This window comes from Poeciliopsis prolifica, unplaced genomic scaffold (genome assembly GCF_027474105.1).
Source record: "Poeciliopsis prolifica strain line A6 unplaced genomic scaffold, Auburn_PproV2 SCAFFOLD002, whole genome shotgun sequence".
Classification (NCBI taxonomy): domain Eukaryota; kingdom Metazoa; phylum Chordata; class Actinopteri; order Cyprinodontiformes; family Poeciliidae; genus Poeciliopsis; species Poeciliopsis prolifica.
In genome coordinates, this window is record NW_026562377.1 from 24,241,389 (window position 1) to 24,261,251 (window position 19,863).

General features: G+C 41.3%; 1 protein-coding gene across 6 annotated transcripts in view; it reads right to left on the reverse strand.

Moving 5' to 3' along the window:
* Nucleotides 1-19,863, reverse strand: part of lpp (LIM domain containing preferred translocation partner in lipoma) — a 166,442-nt gene that overhangs the window by 69,796 nt on the left and 76,783 nt on the right. For all 6 annotated transcript variants that reach the window (XM_055050210.1, XM_055050184.1, XM_055050217.1 and 3 more), the window contains one exon: nucleotides 18,261-18,383. In XM_055050210.1, the coding sequence (XP_054906185.1) occupies nucleotides 18,261-18,383 (123 nt within the window). The remainder of the gene's footprint in view (nucleotides 1-18,260; nucleotides 18,384-19,863) is intronic.

Below are 19,863 nucleotides of genomic sequence, written 5' to 3' on the forward strand. Positions count from 1 at the left end.
AGTGGCGGTCCCGCCTCGCAACTTATGGGCATTCAAAGATCTGCTGCCGACATGTCAGATAACGCAGTAAGCGTTTGACGGTCCAGTGGAGTCTACAACCTCCTTCTGACAATGTTCTGAAATAAACAAGCACTCACGGACCTACCACGCTGTTCTTTTACGTCATAAGAGGTGATTCGTCCAGATCACGGCGATGTGCGCTCTGACAGGGTCATGTTGAGATTACAGAACCAAGGGGTGTCGCTCATAACTTGCAGAAATCAATATGTGAAGTGTGATGGACTCGACACACGGGCAGTGATGGATGACAGCGAGCAGCGAAGGTTTTCCGCCATTTGGGGTGAACCCAACACACTGGATACGATGGCGACAGAAGCGACGCATCAAAAGTTGAAAATTTCCTTATGTCGCAAGTTTGCATGTTTGAGCTCAGAATTTTGCCGATTGGAGGGCAACTGGTTGTCACCTCATCACAAGGAGCAGAGAGCAACGTTGCCTTCCTTGGGTAAAGACAGTGAGACTTGGGAAAATTACAGAAGGTGCTGTGCAGCAGAGTTGCCTCATGCAGCAGAGTTATAGAGCTCCATCCTGTTATCCACATCAGATTCTGAGCAACATATTTTTCATATCAGACAGACTTTGGAAGATCCTGCTGTGCCTCTGCTCTCTGTGCTCAAAATGGACTCCTGCAGCTTCTTCGTTTTTTAGCATGTCTCTAAGTCACGGTCGCTCCACGATCTCGTATCACCGCTTTATGGTTACTACCTCCTAACATGGTTCAGGGCTTTAATAATCTTGCTCACCGAAACCTAACAAGTGCCGCTGCTTCGTTAATTTTGTTTTTAAATGTGAAATTCATATAAAAAAATTTTTTCCAAATATGAAATTTTTTATGAAGCACACATGCCTGTGTTCTTCAGTTAAAAGTATATAACAAAATACCTTGAAGAGTTTGAGTGTTCATTGAAGGTTTGTCAATTGTGTGTAATCTGTTGCTATAAGCCAATAGTAGTTGAGGTAATTCACGCTTTTGCTAAAATTTAAAAAATATAGTAAAAAAATCAAAACTAAAACTAGGATAAAACCAGAGCAGGAAGCAGTTATGATGGGGGTCGGGCACCAGCCACATCCTTCCCAAAACCCTGATTTCTCTGTGCAAATGTTGCATCTCCCCCAGGTCACGTTACCAGCTTATTGCCCTCAAGCAAAACACAACCACACCCAGAACAGCAGATGGTGACCTGCAGCTCACCACGAACAAGAAATGACTTTTTTCATGCAGGACTTTTCTTAAGTTTTGAGATTTACTAATTATATTTCCTTTATGTGGCTTCAACTGCTCATGAAATATGCAAATTTCTAGGCCATTCATTCCACAGAAAGTCTTTTAATCTTCCGTCTCCGTCTTCCTCCTGAAGACGGGTGGGGCTCAGGTATTATGATAAAGTTCGTTGGATAAGTTTGATATCATTATTAATGTGAAATTCTAAAGCAACACACGTTGCCTCTGGTACTCTACTCAAAGTTTCAGGAGAGGTTGTCAAATTCTTTCTAGTTTAGGTGAAGAAGAATTAAAAAATAAAAATGAAAGGTCACATCATGGCTTCTTGGTCCACTGGATGCATGGAGGCATTTCCTTACCTGTGCAGGTTTCAGCCACAAAATATTACCAGCATGATTCCAATGTAATGTTTCTGTATCTGTATGGAAAAAGACATTGTGTGCAGTTGTTGCAACAAGCAAATCTTTTGTAGAAATCCTGCATTATGTTGTTTTATCTATCCTCTCTTCATCAGACAGTTAAACCAATTCTAAAATCACATAGTTGCTCAATAATGCATCAAGAATCGGTTTTAGGACAAAATAAGTTACACCTTTACAGATCGCATTTAAAATCACTTTCTCTTTTGCAGATGCTGCTACTGAAACAAAGCTCTCTCTACTTTCTTTTATTCACACTTCTTTTTTTTTCTTTATTTTTACCTGAATTAGATTTGAATAAAACAATAACAAAATCCCATTACATTTGCACTTAAGGGTGAAAGGTCTGTTTTGATGCAGCTTCTGTATATTAGTGGCAGGTTCAGCATACGTGCAGCGTCGGTGTGACTCCCTGCTGTTTCTCCAGCTACACACGCGCGCACACACACATTAATTTCCCAAAAGTTTTCTCCAACACCTTCATAAAAGTTAACCCTCACTCCATACCATAATTCAAACTGACTTAGCAAACAACTTAAGTGTGAAATTTCACAGAGATCCTCAAGAAAGCCTTTCGACACATTAAAAAAGATTAGGAGAGACTATACAAGCCTTGAAGGGGGGCTGAGTAAAACTGTTAACTTTGCACTTCAAACCACACGGGTGAGGGATTTTTTTTTTCTCCCCCCCACCCCCACCTCCTCTTTTTGTCTTTTTCTTTTTTTATCCAGCGAGCTCGGGAAAAACCCCTAAAGTAGAAGAAGTTCTGGTGGCATCTTTTCAGACTCGTCTAAGGCCTTGGATATTCCTCTCTGCAAGGTTTCTCCTGATTCTCATTCAGCTGCTGTCGACGGCCGCCTCTGCCGTCCATTTGCATCTGCCCGTTTCAGCGCTCACAACGACGACCGTGGAGGAGGACAGCGAGGCGCTCCCCTATCGCGCGTCCGCAGTCGGGCCGATCGTCTCGATGAGTGGCGGCCGCGTTAAACGAGCGCCGAGCCGTACCGCGATCACAAAACACGGGTGTATCGGTCCTCTGCCTAAAATAGTTCCAGATAAAGCCAATTAAAAGATGATTAAACATTGTGTTGGGAAACCTCACAAGACCCGCAGCTGTTTTCTACTATCTCTTTAATTGCTGATAGTGAATTTCTTTTCCGTTTTGGTAATCTGTCTGCATATCTGCTGTTGTTCAGCTACTATTAAGTGACACCCTCAAACGTTTCCATGCACATTCATGAATCAGAGCACATGTTCGATCAGCCAGCAGAAATGGTTTTTTACCCAAATACTACTCAAAGGCATTAGCGCTGCTGCCCATTACGCTACTACTGTGTTTTTGCTGCAATAACTATTAGTACTGAACACATTCACTTTGTTCTTATTTGCAGTAGGAATTCTAAAAATATGTGCAAAGGAAAAAGTAAGTACATTCTTTAAACAGTAAATGGAAATGGATAAATCCAAAGAGGCATACAGATTGGACCAATCTGTTAGTAACACTTTTTCACATGGTCATGTGTCGCTTCATTCCAAATCTGCAGGACCAGAGCATGTGGCTCAAGTTAAAGGGGCAGGATTATATGTTTTCCAGGCACAGAGTTACTGAGATGTAGCTCCTATAATCAGTTCAGCATGAGTGCAGTTCCACCAGGTGTTTTGCTCATTGCTGCTGGCTAGTCTGAAGGAGCTATTTGGAGTAGTTGTGGGAGGACAGCTGCTCCCACAGCTGAATGAAAGAATCCAGGCAAAAGTCCAGGTGTGTTTTTAAAGAGGGAATAAAATTATAAGATGATTTAAAGCTCAGTTTCACTTAATACTACCCATTTAATGTGTGTGCAAACTTGCCGTGTTTATATTTGTGACGGTAGGACAGAAGGGTTTTTTGTTTTGGAATCACGCCATTGTGACAGCTTGACATGGAGATGGTGTCTAATGGCCTCAGTGGCCCAAAGGTGTCACTCTGGTGAATTTCTAAGGAGGTTTTTCTTTTTATCTCCTTCAACATCCAGATTGGTGTATTTGATGAAAAAATAAAAACAAATCCTCAAGAAATGGGTGACTTATTTATATCCAAGGGAAACCGAAAGTAAAAGATTACCTGAAAGCAGTTTGTCAAAACTCTGATTAGCTGATAAAATGTGAAGCATGTCTCAGTTCCACTTATTGGCAACACAAAAAATCCCTGTTGTGATATGATTGAAAACAATAACTCCTTATTTTTAACTCCGAATAAATCTATTCAGGTTAAAGGTTGGGTTTTCTCTGTGTGAAATGTTGGTACTACAATAAAATGGTACATTTATTTTAATGTCATTTCTGCATGATCTGTCTCACAGATGGCAACAGATTTATCTGCCTTTACATGAATCCTGGGTGATATTTTCTGGTCCTGTGCCGGAGCAACGCAGAGACTTACATTTGTCACACTGGCAACATGAAACAAGCGTAAGTGCTGTCTTTTAGTCATGTTTTCATTCCCAGCTGAGGTTTGAGTGGCACCACTCTCTTCATCTAATCTAATGACGGCTCTTGTTCAAACTTAATGGCATCTGACAGGAAAATTACACGCAGCAGCTGTTACTGGATTTGAACAGGAACATGTAAGAAAAACCAATTGGGACTCGTTTGTTCAAAAACTAGTTTTGACTCCTTCCTTCCAGAAACAAATTAAAGTATGAGCTGTGCCAATGCAGGTAATATTTTTGATTTGACCAAGTAAAATAAATTAATGTAGCACTTTCTTAAAATGATGACATTTTCAACTCCTTTTCCTCTGATTAACTGATGAAAATTATATCAAACACATTTTCATTTTTTTGACTAGATTTCATGTTTTTCTTTTAAATTGCCCAAAATAATTGTAGTATACATTTTCTCCATTGTGCTTTACAATGTAAGAAACATGGCTGCTAGAATCCAGTCAAGACTTTGTGGTCAATTTCCAATCCCAGATTTGACCAGCCAATACAGATTGAAGCCATTTGGAATTGAAATAATAAAAGGCAAAATAAGAACATCACTGAAAATTTGTTTCCATGTATTAGTCGTATTAAGAGTGAAGGCACCAGGATACGGAAGTGCAAATTTTAAACTGGAAAAATGACATCATCTTCTGGGTAATTAGCCCAGTTAGCATCATTAGTGCTGCAAATATATCAATCTCTGTGTGTATTCCCGATAGATCATCAACTTCATTCTTAATTTCCAGAACATTTCAGAATCAAGCATGCTTCAAGAAAATATGGTTAAAATAAACAGAGAAAACCAATAAAATAGAGAAACTTTGTCAAACTTTATACGTCACGTTATCTCCTTTAAATAAGATAACGTGAAACGTTAAACATGAAACATCTCTGGGCTTTTGTGTGATTTCAAACACCTCACAGGTGCTAAAACCAGTTAGCTTTGAGACTTCGCTTAGTAACTGCTTCCACGCTGAAGAGCGCTGTTGATAGTGCAACCTTGTAGCACTTAGGTATAAAAACGAAACACCAGCAGATTTCACATGCCTAAAAAATAAATTGTACTCAATTAAAAAAAAAAAAAAAGATGTCAAAATCATTATCAATTTGCAATTAAACGAAAGATTATTGCATAAATATTGGAATGACATCATATTTATTGTTCATAAGATTAAGACAAAAAGAAATAGTGAACTAGCATTTACATTCCCGTCCAGGCAATCAATTATTCTCATCTTTTCTCTAAACACAAAAGCACTCTTTGAAAATTAAACTTCATTTCATGTTGTTATTTTCTAGAAACCAAAAGAACATTCAGCTATAAATGTTTAAAAGGTCGTCAAGCAGCCAGTCTGCGCAAGAAAGACAGGTCAAAATATTAGAGCTGTCACAATAAAAAGATAATTGAGCAGTACATCCTGTCCTCTGACTCCACTCTGCAGACATAATAACATCAGACACGCAGAGTCGTTGATTTTTTATTTTTATTTTTCCTTTTACCTCAAATGCAGGTCAGGCGATGATGTGGTTGAACATGAAGTTTATGTTTTAAATTTTGGGTTATATAATCTTTTTTAAAAAGCTGGGTTCCAGGGGAAACGGTATGCAAGATTTCTGGGATGATGTAACAACATCATACAAAGTAGGGCGTATTACTCACTGATGCAACTGAAAAAATTATTTTCAGGGCTACCGCGCGGAGAGAGGGGGAAAAAAAAAAGTCGATGAGAGTCACCAATCATGACACTTCTGCAGGCTATCTGTACAAAAGAAAAGTATGTGTGTTTTAGCCGCGCTCCCACCACAGAAACTAATTGTTTCACTCACCTCCTGCAGAACTGCAGGCCAGTCTCTCACCACACGGCCCTGACTCATCCCTAATGAGCTTTCATGCACTCGTGACCCCCTCGCATCCCCCTCCACTCCCGCTGCGGAGGCGAAACGCCGTAAACTCGGAGGGGAAAGAAAAAAAAAAAGTCATACGCTTACAGTGTCCGTGTCATCAATCCCTGAAACGGTGACTGTTGCACCAGAAGCCACGGCTGTTTTGCGTGTTAGCTCCCGCGCGTTACCGTAGGGGCGGATGATGTGCAGCGACAGCAGCAGTAGATTTCAGACCTCACAGCGCCGTTTCCAGGACTTTCTGATGTAAGAAGGCAGGTTGCACTGACTGACACGACTTCCTGGATCAAGTTCAATTTCTCGTCGCTTCGCCGCCATAAATGAAAGACAAAAGGATGATGGATTTTTTTCCCCACTAACAAACAGTGAGATTACAAAACCGAGCGCCTGCGGGCACGCTCGTCTCCCCCACAGTTGGCTGCTCCTGTCAAAACTCAGAACCTGCTGCTGGATTGGTAAATAGACGCCACCGGCGCTATGGTTGCATCTCTGCTTCAGGCACCGACAAACCAATTAGACAATTGCATGTTAGGAAAATAAACAAATAAAACTATGCTTAGGTTGTAGTGAGAAAAAGACATCCAGTTCCACAGCCACAGGCCCAAACAGAGTGTAAATAACGACCTTTCGCCTTCACCTTCTACCAGAACAACCAAGCTAGCTAGTTAGCTGGACCACTGGAGAACATTGAACTTGGTGTTTGGCTCAAGGCACCAGTTTCAGATTTACAGTCGTACTTGAAATGTGAATATTTTACAAAGATTCTGGTTGGAACCTTTGCATGTATATTCACAACAAAAACAACCTTATTGCAGTAAAAAAAATGTAAACATGTTAATATCTCTGACTAATCAAAATTAAGGCATTTAATTAGCTATTATTAGCTAACATGAGTTGCCTTAGAGTTTGCCAGGACTCTGTGTGGTTATTATCTGCTGTAGTTCAACAGGTTGGGAATCAATATATGATTTTCTACAACAAGTGGCTTCTTGAGCTACTGCTGCTGTTCTATCATCTCAAACCTGTCTGTCCATTCTACTCTGGCATTTTTGTTCAGAAAACCACCATCTGTTGCAATTCTCTTTTTTGTGCCCTTTTTCTGTAAATCCAAAAGGTGAAAATTCATGTTTAAAGTCACCTAGATTGTCTCTCATCCTAACCCTTAGGTTTAGTCTGAACTCCATCACTGGTAGAAGCTTAAATGCATTGAATTCCTGACATGTGATTGGTTAAATCACTATTTGCGTTATCAAACCATTGAGCAAGAGGGTGCAACTCAAAGAGGCTGCACAAAACATGCACTGACTTTGACATTTGGATTGGTTGTAAAACTTCCACCAAGACCACATGGCTGTGTTTCAAAGTTTTATTTTCCAAAATTGACCTAGATGCCAACCAACATGAAATGCATGTCGTCAACATTATGCACAATAACATGGACGTGATGGAATAATTGATGATAAACTCCAAAAAGTAGTTTGCCTCTCTCAGGGACTTAAAAGCACAGATCATCATCAACATGAAGACTGACAGGGGAAAAAATGACAGCAAAGCTTTCCAGGAACTCCAAAGAGTGCCTCCACTCATTATTATTCCCTCAGTCACCTCTGTGCTTCAGCCAAAAACAAACGAAGCGCTGCTTCCTTCCAGAGGGATTTAATTTTCTACACTGATGAACATGTAGGTCAGAGCCACTTAAGAATTATGCAGGGAAAGTCAAAAGTTTGTTGTGTTGCTTAAAGCAGCCCATCTCACAATTTCTCCAGCTGATGGAAAAGTAAGATGCAAAGTCTAACTCTGGAATGTAAGTATCTAACATGAAACATGCAACGCCTATTGATATTGTTTTTATGGCTCATTTTAGGCCTAAATAACTTGTATTTGCAGATCACACAACGACTTATAGCATATTTTTTAATATCAACAAATGCACTTGTGTATATCCCCAAAAATAGAACTAAGAGTGACTGAAAGCCGCTTTGAAACTTTAGCGACTCCTCCTTTATCTTTATGCCCTAAAAGTACATTAAGAGAATATAAATATGACAGAAAACATTGCGGACAAAATCTAATGGTCATGCATGCCGTCCTCTAACGTGATCTAAAGAAGACATCAAGTCGTGTCTGCGTCTCCAGGGATGGTTTTGCATAGTGTGTGATCAGTGGGAGATTCAGGGGCATGCAGAGAGGGGCCTATCATTCCTGCCATGTTGTGACAGAGGGTGCCAGCTGCGATGCTCGGTCTGCTGAGCGACAGAGTGTCACGGCATGGCTTGACTGGCACAATGTGAAGTGGGGCTTCCTCGAGGCGCTGATGTGATAGGATCCATCTCAGCAGCCTTTCAAGCACTCGGCTTCAGCCGAACTGTCTGCGGGCTTCAACAATGCCCGGCCCCTTCTGCGTGCACATGACAAGTTACTGAGCAGACGTTGGGCCATTTGGGTGCAATACAAAGCAGCTCGACGAGACTCTTGCGTTTGATGCTTTATGGAGTACGCCGTCTTGAAAAGGTGCGGCTTGATAAAAATCACAAGAGACGCGAGACTTGACTTGGCTTTCTCCAGCAGTGACCTGTGAGTTCGCTCGGACTTGAAGCCAGTTGCGTCAAATCGAAGCGTGCTGCGAGTCGGACCGTATGTGTGGAGCGCGAACCAGTTTGCTGCTCCTGTAAAATGTCGCATCGACACGGCAGAACTGCCAAAAATGTTTGGCCATGATGGAACAGAGAAGTTATCATGGTGGAGTTTTGTTTTTCTAAGAACCGATTGTAACAACTCGGAAGACAAACATCCCCCTGAGAACGCAGTTCACAGTAATGTGAACACCCTCCCAGAGTCCATCTGGGAGGTAAAGCAATCAGAGAAACCACAGCAAGACGTGACGGGCTATTGGCACAAGCTTTTAATATGAAAACCTTCATCTATGAGCTACACCTCAATCCTAGTTCTGCCAATGAAAGAACTCAATGAAAAGAAAAACAGACATTTGCTATATTTATTTGAAAATACATGTATATGAGTAAAGAGAAGATTTTCCAGCTGTTAAAGTGTTGAAAACAGACATTCAGCTTTATTAGATGTTTTAAATACGTGGAAGTAAAATCTTAATGAAACAGAATTAAAAAAAAAAAAGAAAATATCCGATTGTAAACGTGTGTGAACTGAAAGTGACCTAAAACTGGAGTTTATGTCGCTGGAGATGTTTGGTCTTTTCTTTCAATCTCATCCTTGCCCAATCTAGAGCGCACTCAACCATTAGCTGACTCTCGGCTCTTAATGTAGCCACCGTGGCGATATTATTCACTGTGTGTGAGCGGGGAAGGTTTCACGAGTTTAAAATATTGAACGCGAGAACTCTTTAAGTTCACGTCAGAGGACCGTGAGCCATTTTCCTAAATGGAATCCCAGTAATCCACAGCTCCGTCCGTCCTCACAGGCAGATCCGTCACGCACCGACGTCTTCTACACGGATCCAAACGACGCCGAGTAGCTTTTAATTGAGGCGGAGCCACGGCTAGCGAGTGAGCTGCACGTCCTTGCTCCCATAAGTTCTGGCACTGCCAGAAGGCAGCCTAGTTGCAGCTGAATAGTTCTTCCTCTCTGAATCCATTAGGAAAGATGCTATTTCGCATAAAACACTCCACACAGACGAGCACAAGCACACACAGAGGCCCAACTGGGGGAGGAGGAGGGAGTTTTTCATGGAGCTAAGTTTGTGTCATTTAGCAAGGCCAGGTTCTCAATATTTTATTCACAGCGCCACACATTATTGTTTCACAGAGTGGGATGAATCAGACAGGGAGAGCTTTTAAATTTCAACTTAAGTGTTATTAAAACAGACAGAATCAGATCAGGGTGAGGTGCTACTTCAATGGAAGAGGCACGCTGGAGTTTAATTGGGATAAAATGTCACCTTCCTAATGTGTTGAGATAACAGTAACCAAAGTGGTCATAGAGTGGGGAGCTACTTAGGCACCTCATATTAGCCAAAAGGAAAAGAAAAGAAGAGGAAAGAAAAGAAGTCACGTCACGCTTAAAGACTTCTTTCATTCCTGACGTACTTTTTGATATAAAAATAAATCCCTGGCATTAAGGGGTGACATTTTTATTTGCTCCATCTGTTATAGGTTTTTACCATGTGAAAGAGCAGAAGGAAACAAGAGCAACAATTACCTCCTGCGGGGCTTTGAAAAGGCGACTCTGTTTGCTGAGCAACCGGGAGTGGGCCGACTCCATCACTCCGAACCAATGGAGAAAGGGAGTCTGAATACATACATGCACACTGAATCAGACGGGCGCAGCTGCAGTGGATCAAAGTGATAAAAAAGAAAACCTTCCGGTTTCCTTTAAACAAATAGCTCCCCACGTTGGGCCGCTTGAATCTCTTGCTGATTCATTTGTTTACTAGAAATACACCAGAGGTCGGAGTGACTTGGAGGGCGCGGCGGTGGAGGTTCAGTGCGCCTCGACGGAAGCGGCGGTGCGGCTCCGGAGCATGATGAGCGCGCTGTTTTGACACTCATCTGGACCTCCTTGTTAACTCCCCCACAACAGATGTGATGCGCTCAGACAGGCCTGTGCGGCGCGTGAGAGGGGGCCCGGTCGGGATCAGGCTGGAGAGCGGCGCACTTGAAGGATTTAACATGAATATGCTCTCTTGTATTTCCCCAATGTGGCCAAACAGGAGAATTAATGGTATATTAGAAAGGAAGGTTTTACGCACGCAGGAGGAGAAGAGTGCAGAGTAGCGGAGAGGTTCTACCTAAACGCTGCGAAATCCAAACGCAACGGAGTCAAACATTAAGATAAGAACTATCAAGGCCTGTCAACAACAAATTGTGCTAGATGATAAATTCTCCAACAAATGATTGCAATAAACAATAATATTGTTGTTTTGAGACTATTTTCAAGCAATCTAATAGTAATAACGCAATAATGCAAAAACACATTCTCAAAGATCAATAAACTTTATATTCTAATGAACGTTTAACACTCTAAGACATTTTAAATATCCATCATAAAAAAACAGAAACGACTAATCAAATTAATGATTCTCCTTCAAAATAAGAGCAAATTTAAACCAAAGCACCAGACTAAAAACTTTTGTCATTCAGTTTTTTATAGAAAGCATTAATTGATTTAAAGAAATCAATTGAATGGGAATTATAGGGGCATTTTAATTTATATGATTGATTGATCGATCGATTGATTGGTTGGTTCAGACAGGCTTAGAAGTACCTGTACATGTTATAGAAACCTCTGGACTCATTTGGCCAGGACGTGTAGAAACTCGTTGGTGTCTCTGTTCATATTCTGCAGTTGTCACTGAAATAATTAGAAACTGCCAAAATTTATAATAAATGAAAATTGACTGAAAATTAACCTATGGAAATCAGACACTGTTTTTGAATTGTAGTTCAACTAAATTATGAAAATAAATAAATAAATAAAAATAATTAAACAAGCCTTGACAAAAATGCTGGTTTCATTATTGTCATGAAACAAGCATGACAAAAATGAGGATTGTTGCACAATCCTCGAGGCAGTCACTGCAATCAAGTGCTTTCTGTAACTAGAAACGAGACGTCTTCACCCGCCACAGGCATTCTGGTCCATTCCTCATGGACTGACTGTCCCAGTTGTTTGATGGGTTCCTTCTCCAGATGTTTAACAGGATTTAGAACAGGTCTCACAGAAGGCCGGTTCAGAATAGTCCAATATTTTGTTCTTGGCTCTTTTGAGTTGTTTTGGGTCAGCATCCTGTTGAGAGACCCTTGACCTGCAACTGAGACCAAACTTTCAGACACTGGGCAGCACATTTTTCTCCAGAACGCCTTGATAGTTATGAGATTTCTCTTGGCACAGATTCAAGACATGATGGGCCAGAACTCAACCCAGCCTCCTGAATGTTTCACAGCAGGGACGGCGTTCTTTTCTTGGTATGCTTCAATTTAACATCTGAACATAGAGTTGATGCGCCTAGCCAAATAGCTCCAGTTTTGTCTCATCTGTCCAAAATACATTCTCCCAGAAGCCTTGTGGCTTGTCAATATTCCAGTTTTGCTTTTTTATGATCTCCTTTCCCACTTTGGCCCAAGAAATGACGGATGGTGCAATCTAACTGGGATGAACCTTGACGTCTGAGTTCATCTTTAATTTCTTTGGAGGTTGTTCTCGTTAATTGGTTATATCTCTCTTTAATTTGTCATCAACTTTCCTTTTGTGACCATCAATTTATTTTTGAAAAGAGACAGAAAATATTTTCAAATACTTGCATTAATCCAAGTCGTTCATTCTGGGAGTTGACTTGAATTTGAAGCGGAAATCAATTCAAGCAGTGAAACAAAAGAAGGCCAGCCGTGGGTGGCAAAACAAATCCAAATAAAAAGCAAAAAAATAATCCAGATATCCCAAAAGATTAAATCATCATAAACTGCTAATTTAATTAGTCAATAAAAACAATGTATTGCCCTTTTATCGCTCAATACTAAACATCCAGCCAGATGATCAAAGTGTGTTTATGAGTTAGAATGGACTACTCAAAGCCCAAACCTAAATCACTCTAACGAACGGCAATAAACTTGAACTGCTACTGGATTTGACGTGCCACCCAGAGAGAACATGAGACTTGGTCTAAAAAACGTCTAACTGTGTCCAAAACCAAAAGGCATCCAAGACAGAAGGAGAAAAGAGAACAAATGGGAATTATATAACACTAACATTTCATTGCCCACCGTGATGCCACACAGAACAACTAAACTAAAAGTTTCCTCTGATGTCTGTGAAGTACCACTGCACATTTGTAGGAACAACATTTGGATTTTTATGAATGAGTGCCGTTCTGTTTTCATTCGGCAAGATTCCTTTTTCCAGACACTTCGAGCGCAAAAAGCTGCATTTCAGGAGCTTTTGTTACTCGTTTGCTCGCAGGAGCGGAAGGTTATTGTGCAGCGGTTGCAGTGGAGCTATAGCACGAAAGCTGGCCTGTGAAAATACAAAATACACACACACACACACACACACACACTACTGTTACACAGCAGAATGCTGTATTAAAGGAGAGCCGGTACTGACTGACAGGAGCAGCTGGGCAGGGGAAAAGGTCAACCAGAGTTAATCATCTACAATCAGCATCAGATGAGATGGGGGGGATGAAGGAGGGGTCGGCACGAGTTTCTGTGTATGTCAAAGGACCAATCAAATGGAGCTAAATCTCCTGCACATGCAAACGGATCTGATGGTCGAAGCATAAAAGGCCATGGAGATAAGAGAAAACCCAGAGTTGCATCAGAAACGGATTCAGAGAAATTCCTGATTAAAACGCGTCGGAGAACGCGTGCGCACAAAACCCTGAAAGCCTGCAGAATATTCAGGCTTTCAGCGACTTTGATCCCGACAGGTAGAACCACTCCGACGGCCTGATCCAGCCCGACCCGACCCGACCCGGCCCAGTCCGGTCCGGCACATTATGTCAGGAGCTGGGCCCCTCATGCAGCTGTACCGGTACTCATCCATTTTTAAACACCTGCTGACAAAAGCTTTCAGACTCCAGCTCTAATGTAGAAATCCACATTTTTCGCTCTGAGAAAGATACGCACTTCAACCATGTGCGTCTACGTTGGGAGGGGAAAAAAATCACATGCAGCGGTTTAGAAGACCAAAGTCTTTCAAAACCGACCGCTTCCTTACAGTTGCGTGTTCGCTCCTTCACTTTTCCATGAACTTGAGTGTTTTAGGCTGAAGACTCAACAAGGATGCTTTCTAGTCATACCCGCTAGAAACACTGACCTGACCTTGTAATAGAGAAACTCATCCATGTTTTTTTCTTAAGTCGCATTGATTACTGCAACAGTGTCTTCACAGGTCAGCAGCAGCTGATCCAGAACGCTGCAGCTCACGTTCTCACTAAAACCAGGAAGATAGAGCACATCAGCCAGGTCAGAGAATAGACTTTAAAATGATTATTTTATTTACAAATCACTGAATGGCTCAGCACCACAACACAGTAAAGATCTGCTGCTGTGGTAGCAACCTTACAGACCAATCAGATCTTCTGGTTCTGGTTCTGCATCTCCAGAACCAGAACCAAACATTGAGAAGCGCCATTCAGCTATAGGCGTCTTTGGTTCTCCAAACTGGTGGAAAAACCCGTCAAATCTCACCAAAGCAGCGAAGTTTGAAAGCAACCAGCTCAAGAAGGAGCGTTATTTCAGAGGAGGAGAGCCATTAGTGGGAGACGCACCAATCAGAGCTTTGGCGTCAAATGCAACTTCCTAGTTTATCTTCATGTTTAATTTTCACGTAAATTACAGAATCAATAACACAACAAGAAATTAGAACAGCTTTTGTGATTTTTTTTTCCTCTTCTGCTGAGGGGAAGAGGCAATGTCACACAGTGTGTATGAATGAATGAGGAAAGCTGACATTCACTCAGTTCATATGACATTTCTATGTTTCTGAGTCTCTGATGAGGCTGTGGAGCATTTCTTCTTTTTGCTCTGTCCTACACACACTACTACTACACACACACTGATGACTTGATTTAGCTAGTTGTGTTCAGTGCAGTGATCAGTCCAAGAAGCAGGAATCCGACCGTCACCCTTCAACCAGAAAACACGTGCTTTCATCCGCAGCCTCGCAGGAAAACTAAACGCTTTCACAGTAGTTCGACAGCTTTGAAAATATCACAGTTATCATCAGATAATATAATTAGTCTCTAACAGAAGCAGGGAGGCCAGGTAAGCCCTTTATTAGAAGGCCTTTTTCTCTCACTTTCACCCATGAAGGAAAACATGTTGGGCAGACAGTTATTGCCATGGTGATGAACTCTTCTGCCTCGCTCTGGAGTGTTCACCCATGTTTAAAAGAAGTACATGCTAATGTTAGTGTAACAGAGTGCTAAACTTTTGGAGGTAAAATTGACCTCAAAAGGGAAGTAATTCTGCTAAGCTAAGCAGCTGCTGGTTGTATGCATATATCGGTATCAGGATGTCTTCTGCGTTTCCTTTTTCTCGCGGTTTTGCAGTGAAACACTGCAGGTAGCACAAAGTGTTGGATATTAAAAACATCTTTTTTCTGTATCGAAATGGACTTGTGTGGGTTTTCAGCATAAATCTAAAAGTCTAACAAAAGGAGGATGCTGGCAAACCCGAGACGACCAAACCAGCTGTGAAGCCGAAGTGGTTTCAAAGTGAGTTGAGGGCAAAAAAGGCAAGATTTAGGAGGCCATCACAAAGCCCTGCTAAAAAGAACAAAAACAGACTGAGCAAAGTTGAGAAGGTGGCCTTCAAATCGGACTCAATAATATCTGGCTCTTAAGAAGGAATGAGCCAGAGATTCAGCTGCATATTATAGGTTGTAGCTGCTGGTAGGAGGACTTCCTAAACATTTGACCCAAAATAATACAATTTAAAGCCAATTCAAATGCCAATGGATGCAGACTTCTGAGTATCAACAAAATAAATAGTAATAGTAATAATATTAATAATAGAAAATTTTTTGAAAATGCCTTGATGCTAAAACAATAAATATTGTGAAGTTACTACAAATAACTAAATCAACAGAACATCATTTCACTTATTACATTTTTTACAAGCATCCCAAAATACCCAAAACACACAAACAAAAACTTTGTTCTGAAGCTGCAACGTGTCAATCCAAACACACTACAGGAAAACATACAGAAGTAGTTTAGCAGTTTCATATTTTGTCCTGTTACAACCAAATACTTCAATAATTTATTGACATTGTAACTATTTTGTTTGTTCTTGTCACAAATTTTCAACTGGACCTGCTCTTTTTGTCCATTTTTTTAAACCATTCCATTATAATCTCGGCTACATATTTAAAGTTGTTGCCAAGCTGGAAGTTGAAAATTGTGACTTCGTTAACTATCCAAGTCTGATTTAAACTTCCTCAGTTTTATTACTCAACTGTCTGCTGTGTTTCTTGGTCTTCATGTTGCTCTTTGTACGCCTGAAAAATATTCCACGATGTAAACGTTTCATATCAGTCGATATAAAAAAAAATTTTGATTTGCTTTAGATATCTGAAATACTGCCAAACTGGTGACATGACTTTTCCTGTTTCACCCACAGTTTTCACTCTTATTGTTTTATATCAACTAAGTTGATGCTTAGCTGTGAGAGGTTAAGGGGCTAAAGCCTTCCCTCTGCCTACATCCCCCAGAATGCTGTGTGGTTCTGGATCCCAGTAGAGTGAAGCTATTGGATATCAGATGTTTTATCCATTGATGATGATGACGTGTCTATTGGGACATATATTGTTATTGATCTATGGTCCAGCCTTATACCAACGTAACCTGGACTGAACTCAAACACACACCAACCTTGTTGTATTTTCTTTCATTTGGAAGAAAATCTCGACACCACGTAATAATTGTCCTGAAGTTGCACTTCATGACAGTGTGCAGCCGCGTGTGGATCTACAGCCTAAGATGCCAATAAAAACACACTGAAGGTTGCGGTCGTAACGTGACAAAACGTGAAAACGTTCAACTGTAGCAAGGCGCCGCACATCAACACACTCACTCGCCTCATTCCTCTTAACACGTATAATTTCAAAGCCACAATGTTCACTTCCTTTCTTATGGTATCTGCTGTTTCTTCAGAGTGGGGCAATAATTCTAACTTGGTTGATACCAATACCCCCCCCGCCATCCCACCCTCTTGGTTGTTCTAACCACAAAGTCAAGCGAGCCTACGCCAAAGGACGTCAGCGCCAGCAGCCGTCGTCCCTTTTCTCTCTTTGTCTCGCTGCGAACTTCCCTGAAAACACCAGGTTCCTCAGACTATTTGCGAACCAAACTTTGTCTTGCGCCATTTCCCACAACGACGCCGTTTCACATTTGAACCCGACCGCAGTTGAGAGTTTTCCCTGCACATGAATAAAGACTCGTGCGCGTGCACACGCATACACACGCGCACATACACACACACAGACACACACACACACACACACACCCACACACACACACACACAAGGCCCGTGGATCTAAGCATGTGCATCTTGTATGAGGGCACCTGTACCTAAATGAAACACCATATCAATAATTTACCATCTTCGCTCTGTTTTCAGTCTTATGTATGCCTCCTTCAATAAATAACGAAAACAGACAACATTGAGACATGGGAACAACACAGGAAACATCTACAGAATGAGCCTCAGTACGCCTCTCAGACTTTTTAAACTTCAGTAACCTTTTCTCCGCCGTGTGCGCGGTCCTCACAGATCGCAATCCTTTCAGGTATTCTAGTTTGCCCCAAATATTTCACTGGAGAAATTATCTGCATGCTGCCCTAAGCCCCAAAGAGCTTCCCCATTCTATACACAATTGCTTTGGAGAGTTTTTTTCCATTCTTTTATTCACACGTCCTACATTTATTGTGTGCCAAATAATTTAGTTGAACTGCCCAAGGCTTTGACTTTCTCAAGTTGCTTTTAATATCGTTTAGTATCGACTAATGATATAGGTCAGGACTCATTTTTAAAAATATTGAATTAAGCATAAAAACAAGTGCAAAAAAATCATATTTATTCTAATAGTATTTTACTTTGTTTGTCTTTTTAAGATCACTGGTAGTGTGTTGATATTGTTAATATTGTCTTACACATAATTTAGTCACATTCTCAAACTTCCAGTCAACTTTCAACATTTTTCAACATGAAAACACAAAGAGAGCTTATCACCAGTTTTCTGAATTCCTTCATGACAAACTACAAACTGTTTAGCTCAGGCAGCTGTGGTGCGAACATGCGAGACGTTACTTAAGAAAAATAAAATCTTCTGCTGGCTGTATATGCAAGAGGTAAATAAAATTCAAGCTAAGACCAGAACGGTAGTGTTGTGAGATTGTTGCTCAGGTGTCAGTCAAACATGCTGATATTGTTAAGAAGCTACAACAACCGCCCTGCATTTGGTTTTCTCCCAAGTCAGTTTGAACTCAGATGACCTACAGTACAGTAAGTGTATGCTGTCTTTCAGTCAAATATAGGTTTTCCTATCCACAGTCAGTCAGTTTTTTTCTCAACCACCTTGGTGAATATTCCTCTCTAGTAGGAATAAATATGAATGTTTAGGGGCCGTCTGGGAGCTTCCTGGCTGTTTTGTGTGGGTTTCTGTGAGTTCTCTTCGGGTTCTTGTCAAAGTGTGAATCTGAGCCCCAGACTTACTTGCGTGCCTCGTGGCTTGTAGGGCGAGCTGCTCTCCAAGTCTTCCAGGATGCTGGTGAGAGAGTCGATCTCTGCATCCAGGCTGGAGCGCCTCTCCTCCAGAGTTTTCTCAGGTCGTTTCATCTGAGAAAACGCAACACACCCGGCTTTAGAGAATGACTGACACACAGCAGACCAAATGTTGGACTTTTACAATGTCAAAAACAGAGTATGAGCGTATGAACCGCTGATGTGACATCCTTTGTGTATAAAAATATTCCTTATTTACAAAATGTAAACACAAATGGAGCAGTATCAGATTATAGCGAATAGAGTTGAGAGTAGAGTAACTTTTGGAGCGGTCTCTGGTCTGCTTGCATTCAAACCGCACCAGGGTTCACTTCGACCGAACCGAGACTTAGGTCTTTAGGCCGACCAAAGTTCTCTTTTTCAGGGAGAGTTTGATTCCTCTTTCACACCTCTCCAAAGGAGATGGACTTTCTAGAGACTCAAACTAGCAATAAGAATACATCTCTGACCAGAGTTCTCCTATGTGGCTGGCCTTGACTAATGTTGGCTAGCCACATAGCCAACATTACTCCTATTTCTGTCGGATAAACATTCCCCTTCCTCCAGTTCTTCTGGAGGGGTCCTCTGTTAAAAATAAGATGAAGCCTTTTGTCTGCAAATACTTCCATCCAAACATGGCTCTTTTTAGGGTTTTGCTGGTTTCAAACTATGATCCTAGCCACAAGCTGCAGGAGGTAACATGTCTGTGTAAAAAAAAGCTGAGTGCATGCTGAATGCTGGGACACATGGCATGTATAATTAACTCACTAAGCTTTACAAAGAAGAGAATGCTGGGAGGGGGAATCTATATTCAATGTGAAAGGCATATTTACAGTGTTACTTCCATACTTTTGTTCTTTCAACAGCAAGTTACATTATTAAAATGCGCTATTGGCCCTTCAGCTGACACCAGCTTAACATTAGATCTCATTACTAGAGAATGAAATGGATTTTTATTCCAAAACAACTAAAATCTGGCATTATTTAAATCTGGAATGGTGTAAGTCAGACCGCAAAAGAAACCAGTAATTGGTCTTTGCCAAGTAAATTCTGATTGGTGTACGTCTGATTCCTTTCTTTTCTTCGAAACTTTCAAAATCTAAGTCTTTTAACCTGAGCCACAGCTAAAAGAAAAGCTTTTAGCTGAACTGCTCTCTAAAAGTTAATGTCAAAGCCTTCAACAAGCTCAGAGCTCTCTCCTCCTTTCTTTCCCGCCGTCCTTCGACTTTTGGATTACGGTTTTCAAACTTCCCGTTTCACCTTGACCTCACGCGATCCTCCCGAAAGCCGCCCATCAATCGCGGAGACTTCTTGGAGGGAGAGGCAGCGAGAGGAAGAGAAAAGGAAAGAGAGACAGACAGAGTCTTTCGTAAACTTGGTGCACTATTCACCTCAGCTTCTTCCTGCTCTTCCATTAAGAAGCGACACGATCGCCGCGATCCCAGCCGGGGAGGATTCAATCAGAGGCAACAGCAGTCGAGATTAAAGCCGGATATTTTCTAACTAATATTGTCACCTCGTCTCCTCTTAATGGAGACGAGAAGCGCCGTGTTTG